This window comes from Propithecus coquereli, unplaced genomic scaffold (assembly GCF_000956105.1).
Source record: "Propithecus coquereli isolate 6110/MARCELLA unplaced genomic scaffold, Pcoq_1.0 Scaffold117, whole genome shotgun sequence".
Classification (NCBI taxonomy): domain Eukaryota; kingdom Metazoa; phylum Chordata; class Mammalia; order Primates; family Indriidae; genus Propithecus; species Propithecus coquereli.
This window is the reverse complement of record NW_012135747.1, coordinates 1,954,552-1,965,565: the sequence shown is the minus strand read 5'-3', so window position 1 is coordinate 1,965,565 and position 11,014 is coordinate 1,954,552. Positions and strand designations below refer to the sequence as shown.

The 11,014-nt window shown below is 38.7% G+C and overlaps 1 protein-coding gene across 1 annotated transcript in view; it reads left to right on the top strand.

Annotated features, from left to right (window-relative positions):
- The window catches only part of TET1 (tet methylcytosine dioxygenase 1), a 137,957-nt gene that overhangs the window by 33,033 nt on the left and 93,910 nt on the right, over positions 1-11,014 (top strand). Inside the window, exon 3 of the mRNA XM_012658512.1 lies at positions 2,146-2,199. Within this exon, the coding sequence (XP_012513966.1) occupies positions 2,146-2,199 (54 nt within the window). The remainder of the gene's footprint in view (positions 1-2,145; positions 2,200-11,014) is intronic.

Sequence of the window (11,014 nt, the reverse complement as noted above, 5' to 3'; positions counted from 1 at the left end):
TTTTCTACCGGTTTCATGGCTGCTTCATTCCTCACAGAGAGCTTCTTAGAGGTAGTGAGGGTTTAGTGTGTTTGGAGTTGTGCTGGTGGATGTGGTTAGGTCAGAATTCATTGGTTTTGCTACAAGTGTTTAAGGAAGAGTTGAGAACACCACACCCATTAGGTTTTTTTTCTTACGTGAATTTGCTAAAAATTAGGGGGAGAGGGAGGTAGTTTAAAAGTGGGAAAACAACACATGCTGGACTTCCCATTCCAACGAGGAAAGCATGCTTTTGTGGCAAACTGAACGACTAGGAATCAAGGGTGATGAAATGCAGGCCTTCCGGCCCTCATTCTGTTCCTGATTTCTGGTTGTGGGAATCTGTTCTGAATCCAACTGCAAGTGGAAAACCCATCTTTGGCTGAGCAGCCAAGGAGGCCTTCCTGCCAATCCCCCAAATGTGCTGCTGAAACTTTGGCCCTGAGAGGCTGGAGCTAGGGCTGTCTTCCCAAGATCTGTGCAGCTGTCAAGGTAGCTGTGATGGGACTGTGACCAGCCTCCACACTGCATTTTGGCAGTGACCTTGAGACCAACCAGCTCACTGCAGCTGCCCTGGTCCTCTGCTGCCGCTTTTGCAATGCCAGGAGGCTAAAGGGAGGGAGACTCCTCTGATCCTGCCCTTCCCAGTGTCTGGCAGGTGCCAGCTGTGCTGCCAGTTCTTCCAGTGCTTACCACCCACTGGGCATAGGGGCATTCCAGGTGTGTCAGCGGAGATAGTGGCTTGTTCCACCCCTGGCTCAGGTCCCAATCTCTGGGAAGTGGGTGGCTCTGTCTGACCGCCAGGCTGGTGCGCAGACAGACTCCACGTGGTGACTTGCTTGGCAGCTCTGCAGAGAGATGCTCAGTGACAGTTGATGATCTTGGGAGAGACAGAAGCCAAAGGTGCCCTTTTTTCCCCAAAGGTATGAGCCCAAGTTCTCCTTCTAGTAGGGCAGAGATTTCGTTGAGAGAGAAAGGTCATCAGAAATGCCCAGAGCAAGAGAGAAAAATCTTTTCTCTCCAGCCTCTCAGAGTGGCAAGTGTATTTTGAAAACTCCTCCTCCTTCCTAGTCCTCTTCCTGTCCTTTTTCTTTTAAGTGGCTTTATTGTTATTTTTTAATCCGTTGTTGTCATTGGACATTTATTGACAGAAATCAAATTGCTGTGTTTCTGGGCAAAGCGCCTGCTGCAAAGAGGTGTGGTTCCTGAGGAATGAGACACGCAGCCCAACAGCTGAGCCTACGCTGTCCTCGCATAACCTCCCTGCCTTAAATATCGCCAATATTTAGCCTTGCCTTATAAAGTAAAAATGCACAATACCTTCCAGAGTTTCAGCAAGCCCAAATGCCCCCCTAGGCTCAGTTTATCTCCTGTACATTGGAGGTAGAACGGCGCGCCCCTACCCCGTGCGGACCTGCCCTCAGAGCCACCAAGAGGTTACTAATCAGGGAGACTCCGCCATCGATCCGATGGTGGCAACCTGGGAGATTTGTGTGCATTGTTTTTGCTGAAGCCTCCTGTGATTTCAGCGCGACCAGATCCTCTGCAGCGAACTCCATGTCGCAGCTTGTGGCTGCCTGTGTCCTGTGGTGAGAGCCCAGCCGCACAGGAGATCCTTTGTCTAGGAAGGGCTAGGCTGAGAAGATCACTTTGGAGTTGCTAAGCTCTGCATTGCCATTGGCTGCACTCTTTGTGGGGCTGTTTTTGCAAAAGGCATGCCCAGCACGTCTACAGTGCTGGCAGGCCAGGGCTGCCTTTAAACACCATGATAATAATACCAAAAAGCAGTTTGCAGAACTGTTCCACTGTAGAGGCTTCCTCTGCAGAAGCAAGCAAGATGGCTACCTCGTGGGCTTCGCTGTGAAGAATGCAGAGGCTAATTAAGACAGACTTTAAGGGGAAAAAAGGGTATTTCCCTACTTCATCTTTATGCAAGAATTTTTTTCAGTGACTTTTAAAGTATACATTTTACATAAACTCTTTAGGTTCTGCCTAGCAAACATGTTGATGATTTTAAATGGTATAAATAGTTTTACAGAGAAATAGCCAAAAATTTTTTGGGGGTGGGAGCTCATTTTATTTCTTAAACAGAGGTTCATTTTGCAATTTGATTTTTTTTTTTTTTAGGTTATAAAGGAAAACAAGAGGCCCCAGAGGGAAAAGAAGCCCAAAGTTTTAAAGGTAATCAGCTGTTGATTAAATAATATTTAATTATTTTTCCATTTCATATAGTATTTTTCTGTCACTTGGGGGTAAATTTGCAGTACAGTGGATGTGCATTCTCCCGGATTTTCAGTAGATAAATGAATTCTCACTCAACTAAAGTGTTTTCTCTCTTTTTTGATGTGCTGCATAATGTGCATATTAGCATCCTTTATTTTCAACTCCACACAAGTCTGCAGAAGGAAAAGTTTATATGCAAAGTGTTGTGAATAAAATTTGTTTTTCTTTATAGCTCTCCTTGTAGCATCTGCATTTGTGATGTTGTTGCACCAGTGTGTAAACTTAAGCTCTTTAAGAGAAAGGCACTATTTGAAGTTGACAGCTATGATCCATTGTGATTTTAATAGACTCTCCATTAAGTACTCTTTTAAAATGTGTGATTTTTTGTCCAAAAAAAAAAAAGTCCTTAGTCGTTTTAGTTCAACTTAAAATGTGTAAGTTGTTGAGATTTCACAGCCAAATTATAATTGTTTGATCTCAGATTTACATTGTATCATCATTAATTTTGGCATTCATGGAGCTCTAGGAATATACATGTTTTCTTTTCTATAGTGTGCCTATGAGTATTTAGTAGTAACCTAATTCCGTTATAAGCTAGCAATCTGTGTTATGAGATTTGTACAGTATTTAGAAGGGTTAATTTAAAAGCATATGGCATCACTAAAAGTTCAAAGCTAGCTTTACTGTAGCACATAGGTGCTTATGTGTTTAAAATTTCCAGTGGTATATTGCTACTATAAATGTAAGCAATATTTGCAAGTTACCTTTTAAATTCAGGATAAAATATTAAGCAATAAAATGACTGGTCTTTAAAATTATATCGTGTTACATTTAATTTAAAATATTTTAACCTCATCATAGTTTTTCTTTTGCAAATAAAGTTTTAGCACTCAAAGAGGAACATGTTGAACTATACATGTGGCAGAATTTTTATCTTAATTTTTTTCCCCAGTTGTGTAACTTGAAAATATTGACACGGAGAACAAAACCTTGCATTGCTTTCGAATTTGTCTGACCACCTTGAGTTTCTGTTTCCTGTGTATACACAGCATTTCCATGTACATTTTTCATCAACCAACAAGTATTTATTTAATATTTACCACACAGTCAGCAATGTGCTAGGCACTGTGAAATGAATGAAATCGCTTGGCACAAATTCTCACTGGGTCTGGACAAATAGAGTAGTGGTTATTTTTAAGGTAAAAATTTTAAGGTAAATTTTAAGGTAAAAACCCTCTTCTGTTTTTCTTCTTCATGTTGATCCATCCATCCTATTTTATTACCTTGTCCTCCAACAACTACAGAAGTGTATCATTAAAAGCACTACTTATAGTTCCTAATCTCCTTCTACACTTTCTGTATTGGGTATGTCTATGTCAGGCATTTTGTCTTAAATTCAAGTAAGAAATAGCTTCAGTCTTACTGTTGTAAATGGCTCTCAAATTTGGTGAGGAGGGGCAGGAGGAAGTGATAGACTACTTGGAGAAACTAATATAGACCAAGATTGGTAGCTAAATCTTCTCCCACCTTTGCTAGGAAGTAGAATTGGACTTTGGGAATGCTATTTAATTCTATGTCTACTTTGTTAGTCTGTGGATGTCCTGTCACCTGAAATAGATTTCAGAAGTAAATATACCATGTGTTGCTTTTTGGAATCATGGTAGTGAACTCGGACATTTTTTTTTTTTTAAGTGCCATTGGGTGGCCAAATTTCATCTGCCACAGCAAGCAGAACTGAATTGTTGCTCACTTTCTTCTATGGTTAATGATTGTTGTACAAGAGTAGGGAAATGTTCTAAAAGGAAAAAAATTCCTTTTTTCTGATTTAGCATTTTAAGATGTTTTTAAGAAACTTTGTTAGACATAATTTTTTTTCTTTTTCAAAGAAAGCTTTGTTTCTACAGTAGAAATGCTAAAAACTTTCAGATTTTAGCTTGATGTGTGTGAAATTCAACTAGAGCAAGTGTAGAATATTATAAAACCCTAATGGAGATGTTAAGAAAGTGATACCTGTGTTTTGGGAGGGAGAGTGGGAGAAGAATACAACTTTCAGCTTTAGGTTTTACGTGTGAGGACTTCAACACTCCAGCTGTATGCTACCCAGGTGATCCATGATGGGACTCTACAGGTTGCAATTTGGTCTCCTATCATAATTCTCTGTCTTCGCATGTGGCATCATACCAGAGATCTAGTCTGCTTCCTTTGACTCTGTCCTCTTAGAGCTTCAAATCTCCTGGGTCACCTGGTCTTTGTCAGGGTGGATGCTGCACGTATCATGACTGACTTTTCATCTTCATCATCTATTGGAATGTATTTGGATAGATGAAGGGGCTGATTAAAGAAACCCGGTGTAGAATTTGAGACTCCTTCCATTCTACACTGTACCTTGTAACTACTGAATCCAGCTGTGGGGCTGAAATGGCCTGGTATGTCTCATACTTCTCCTCTTAAAATATATATTATCTATTAATAGATTGATACCTATATTAATTCTACTGTACTTCAGAATTTAAAACCATAAATGATATTCTCACGTCCCTGACTAGAGAGTCTTCCTCTAGCTGAAATGACAGTTTCTGTCCAAAGCACTCTAATGGCCAGAATGGATATCAAATGTTCGTGGGCCAGGTGGGTAGGAATTAGCTTAGCATCAGCTTCCCGTTTAAGCCCTATTGGTGATGACTAGAATTTTTCTCATGTATAGACGGCAACTATATACATCATCTTGTGTTTCAGTGCTATCATTGGAAACATAAGAGTTTCCTTGACTCTTGAATATGGTAGAGATGTGGACTAGTTTCAGTATTTGATTCATGAACTTGGGCTTAAATGCGAGGTGGTTTGGAATTCCTCTTGGAAGAAACATGTATGTAAATAATCTCTACTTTGTGTGTGGAAGGAGGTGAGTGGGAGGATATATTCCCTTAGAGAAAGTCAATTTTAAGGGTTTTGTTGTTGTTGTTGTTATTTTTGAGACAGAGTCTTACTCTGTCACCCTGGGTAGAGTGCAGTGGCGTCATCATAGCTCACTGCAACCTTCAACTCTTAGGCTCCAGGGATCCTCTTGCCTCAGCCTCCTGAGTAGCTGGGACTACAGGTGCGCTGCCACAACACCTGACACCTGGCTAATTTTTCTATTTTTAGTAGAGACGAGGTCTCACTCTTACTCAGGCTGGTCTCAAATTCCTGAGCTCAAGCAATCCGCCTGCCTCAGCCTCCTAAAGTGCTAGGATTACAGGCTTGAGCCATCATGCCTGGCCTTAAATTAATATTAATTTGGTTAGATTATTAGTCACTGTCCCTGAAGAAACAGATAGCATAGTCAATTGGGGATCTAAGTAAAATTTAATTATTTTACTCAGGATTATTTTAAAGGGTGTGGGCAGGGTTAAGCAAAGAACTAGGGACAGCGAAGGATCCCACTACTGATGAAGGCAGAGAGCTGTTACCACTACTAGGCCTGAAGGAGTAGGAGGATGAGGAGAAGCAACCCACGTGGTATAGTTGTAGCTGAATAGTGGGAGCCGGTGCTTTTTCTGTGGCGTTTGGTAAAGGGATGCTTCTGCAAGGAGTCATGAGGGTGAGTGGGTGTGATACACACCCTATCCTTTGACCCGCTCTTCTTTCATTGGTTGATCCCAATGGGAAACAAGAGAGAGAGGATGCCCTCTGATAAAATACATTCTGGTCACCCTCTGGAGGCATGTAAGAGGGTATACAAGGCAGAGTGTGGACCTGGAAGGGCAAAATGGTAGGGTCAAAAATAGTTCCAGAGAGGTGATTATGTAAGGTAGTAACATTAGGCAAGACCAGGTGAAGAGTATATAAGAACTCTACTGATTTTGCAACTCATTTGTAAATCTAAAATCATCTCAGATGAAAAGTGTGAGCATCCTTGAGAGGGAACACATTTATACATTCTGTAATTAGATACTCATTCTTGGCTACTAAGGAACATTTTCTAGATATTTGGTTATAAAATATCACCAAAGTAGTATTTAGAAAAACTGAGTGAACAAACACAAAGAAATGTCAGTGGTTATTAAACCAGGAAATTGTCTACAGAGGCTGATTTAGAAAAGAAAAAATGAAAACTAAGTGATGTTTCTGCTCGCTTCTGCACTGGCCACCCTGCTCTTCACTGTTTCCTTCCTTCCTTGATGATGTTGATAAAGAAGAACAAGTGGTGGGGGGCTGATGGGGAGGGTGTGAGGCCGGATCTCAGTAGGAGAGAGGGACAGGACACTTGCATATAGCTGTACTTGCATGTCTTTTTGAAACATTTTAAATCATAAGTGAATCACATTTGTTCAACGTCTTCATTTGCATGACATAGTGACACTCAAACTATTAACACATAGCACCATTGCCTGGCACATATTAAATGCTCAATAAGTCTTTCTTTCTGAATAACATTATTATTAACATTGAATAAATATATTTTGAGCCCATACTAAATGCTGGACTACAGTGACATATAAGACCAGTGTGATTCCTGATCTCAAGGAGATTAAGTACTGCTGAGAAAAGACAGATAAAAAATTATAGACAAATGAATTAATTACAAATTGTGGTAAATGCTTTGAAGGACACAAAAAGTGCTGAGGTGGTGGAAAACATCAGGGAAACTTGATATCTTTGAGAACTATTCCCTTCATTTGTAAATTGTTAATATATATACTAGTGTTGTTTCAAATTAAATATAATTAGATACACTTGAGTTACTTTGTTTATTTTTCTAATCCATTAAGCTATTAATACAAGAAATGGAAGATAACAGAGTTGCTAAAGATTTCTTTCTACACACTTAATCTACAACTTTGTTTCAGTTAGTAAAAATAATCATTGGTAAATGATTTCTTTAAAGTTTTCTTAACTTTGGTTATAATGCAACATTCCATTACTTGTAGCATCATGTTGCAAATTTAAGTGCTAGATCAAATGGTAAGCTTGACCATTGTTGGGGGGGGCGGGGGGAGGGGAAGTACCATTTTGATAGAATTCTGCATAGTTCCAGGCAACTAATCCCAGACTTGTCGTGGATGTAATGGGACAGTGAGGAAGAAATTCAGAGTGGGTGGTGAGAGTACCTGCAAAGCGTTACCAGCTTAAAGAAAAAAAAAATTGGAAGAAGATAATCTCAGAACACAGAAGGGTCATATAAATTTAATAATTTAGTTTTATGACAACACATGGTCTTTATTTTACTTATTTTATCACAAACTGGCAAAAACTGTTAAAGACGTGTGTTTTTCCATCAGTGTTTATTCACACAATCAAAGACACACATGGGGCTTCTGGGTTGCGTACCCAGAAACTATAATATAGCTTTTTGCCCAAAGATGATCAGACCAACTTCAGGGCTGGGTTCTCACCGAGCCAGCTCACACACAGGCATTCACTTATCACTGGAGCATGTATATTTCCAGTGACTCAAGACTCATGTCCACTCTGATTTCTAGGAATGATCCCAGACAGAGAATCAGAGTGAATAAAAGCCAAATGGGGTTGGACGGGCTTGAGGAAAATTTCATTCAGGATACAAAAAAAGTCTGTTGAATTCTTCCTAGTCCCCAAAAGAACATATGCTTTGCATCTTGAATACTTATGCTCATCTGGTACTGTGTTTGTGTGGCTTTTTCTTGTTTTTTTGTTCTGTTTATTTGTTTGTTTTTTGGAGACAGAATCTCCCTCTGTTGCCTGGGCTAGAATGCAGTGGCCTTATCATAGCTCACGGCAACCTCAGACTCCTGGGCTGAAGCAATCCTCCTGCCTCAGCCGCCCAAGTAACTGGGACTAATGGCGCATGCCCCACCATACTCGGCTGATTGTGTTTTGATAGTGCTGGATTCATACTGTTTCTGAGATCTGCCTTCCTTACTGTATACCTTTTTATATACCAACTAGGATATAGTCAAGAGTTAGATAAAAAGAGCCAAATAATAACTGTAACAAAAATGTAATTTTTGTTAAAATATTGCTAATACTGATCTTAGTTAATTTCCAAGTTATGATTATTTTAATAATGGAATGTCTTTCAGTGCCCAAAATAGGTCATTTATTTTTGTCTTTTCAAAGATTTGATGGTAAGAGGTACTCACCACAATGACATATGCAAGAGAATGTAGGTAACAATGTCCTTTTTTAACCTGTTCTGATGCTTCATAGTTTTAAATAGTAATTCTTCTAGTCCTTACCTGCACATGTGAAGTTCTGGGATTTTTTCCTCCTCTTACTATTATTCCCAGTATACATGTAAAGTTTTTAAAAGAAGAGATGCTACAACTTTTATCATCAATGTTTCAATTTTAGTGATAACACAAGAATTTGATTAAAGCATAGGCTGTTTTTATAATTCTAGGAAACCAAGGCGGGGTGTGGTGGCTCACACCTGTAATCCTAGCACTCAGGGAGGCCTAGCGGAAGGATTGTTTAAGGTCAGGAGTTCAAGACCAGCCTGAGCAAGAGTGAGACCCCGTCTCTACTAAAAATAGAAAAAATTAGCCAGGCATGGTAGCATACGCCTGTAGTCCTAGCTACTCAGGAGGCTGAGGCAGGAGGATCGCTTGAGCTCAGGAGTTCTAGATTGTAGTGAGCTATGATCGTGCCACTGCATAATCACTTAAATGCCTTGTTTGAGAAATATAAGAGCCTTTTCTTTTCTTTTAAAAACATCACTTCTGTTTTTATTAATTTATAAAAAGGAATATCTTAAATAAGATTTCAAACCTTGAAAATGCTAAATTTCTCTCTTTCCCCTTTTGTTTATAAAGCATATTTTACTGAATTAAGGATTTCATCATAAAAAATAGAATATCATCAATATGAAAAATAATCTCACAGTTGATGGTTAGTTTGAATTATAGAACTCAGTTGCAAAGATAAAGTTAGGCAGGGATGAACACATTTGAAACTGCATATGAGTAACAGTGATGTTTGCAAGTTATATACTTTGATTTCTTTTTCCTTTCACATAAGGAAGTTTCCAGAATACTACCAAAAAATATATTTTAAATATCTGAAGATTTTTGTTCTATTTTAGAAAGAGGAAACATTTTTACCTAATATCTTGTGCGTTTAATTATTATTCACCTAATAAGTGTATATTCCAATGCTTGAAATAGGTGTTAAAGTTATTTAGACATAATTTCCCTTAAAAATAGGAAAATACACCTGAAAATTACTGAGCATTTACTTTTGATGGGACATGTAGTTAGTGCTTTTGATTACTTTTCTTTTTTTATTTTATTTTTTACATTTACATATTAGCATTTATTGTGCAAGCAGTATTAAGCTGTATCCTTTTTTTTTTTTTTTTTTTTTTTTTTTTTGAGACAGAGTCTCACTCTGTTGCCCTGGCTAGAGTGAGTGCCATGGCATCAGCCTAGCTCACAGCAACCTCAAACTCCTGGGCTCAAGCGATCCTCCTGCCTCAGCCTCCCGAGTAGCTGGGACTACAGGCATGCGCCACCATGCCCGGCTAATTTTTTCTATGTATTTTTAGTTGTCTAATTAATTTCTTTCTATTTTTAGTAGAGACGGGGTCTCGCTCTTGCTCAGGCTGGTTTCGAACTCCTGAGCTCAAACAATCCACCCGCCTCGGCCTCCCAGAGAGCTAGGATTACAGGCGTGAGCCACCGTGCCCGGCCTGTATCCATTTTTTATTTTTAACTATGCCTCATTGTGGTTTCAGCAGCACCAAAGGAAGGAATATGACCTTCTTTACTTTTCTTTTTTTTTTCTGGCCAAGGAATATGACCTTTAATGTCACACAGCCCTGGGTTTAAGCCCTGCTTCTTCTATTTATTAACTATGTGACCTAGGGAAATTTAATTGAATTCTCTGAGTCCTATTTTCATTATCTGTAAAATGGAAACAATAACTAATCTGCAAGTTGTTTGGTAGATTATACAATTTATAATTTGGTGAATTTATCCTGTGCATAGCAGATATACAACAAACAGTAGTTATCATCATCATTATTACTTTAAGGGTTATTAATGTAAAAACCTTTATAGTAATATTAATGTGCTTAGATTTTGAGCTGCCTTTCTTATTCTTTATACCAGGTTACAAGCCCTGTAAGGGTAGAGCAGTATTCACCTTTGTGTTCTCCATAGTGTCTAACAGAATATCTTATGCCTACAACTCAATAAATTTGTCAGTTTAATGAATCACTGAATTAATGCATATTATGGTCTAACTTTAGTCAGTTAGCTCTGAACTATGAGATTATTGTAATGACATCCGGATATATAGGAGAAACTACTTTCTCAAAAATTGTTTTTTTTTTTTTGTAGTGTTGTTCTTGAGAAAGAATCTCCCTCTGCTTCCCCAGCTAGAGTGCAGCGGCATCATCATAGCTCATTGCAACTTCAAACTCCTGGGCTCAAGTGGTCTAATTTTTTCTATTTTTAGTAGAGGCAGGTTTCACTCTTGCTCAGGCTGGTCTCAAACTCCTAACCTCAAGTGATCCTCCTGCGTTGGCCTCACAGAGTGCTAGGATTACAGGCATGAGCCACCTTGCCAGGCCTTACTTTCTCAAAATTGGGCCAGCCTTGATAATCTCTGTAATGAATTTCAATGGAAATCACGATACATATTTAATATACATTTATTTTAATATGCTTAATTTTTTCTCTGACATTTTACTTAAAGAAAAATCCCAAAGCTATAGAAAAGTTGAAAGAATAAAACATAGAATACATGAAATATTAGTATTCTTTTTATATACATTTTTTTCTTGAACTGTTTGATATTTTACCTGGAAATA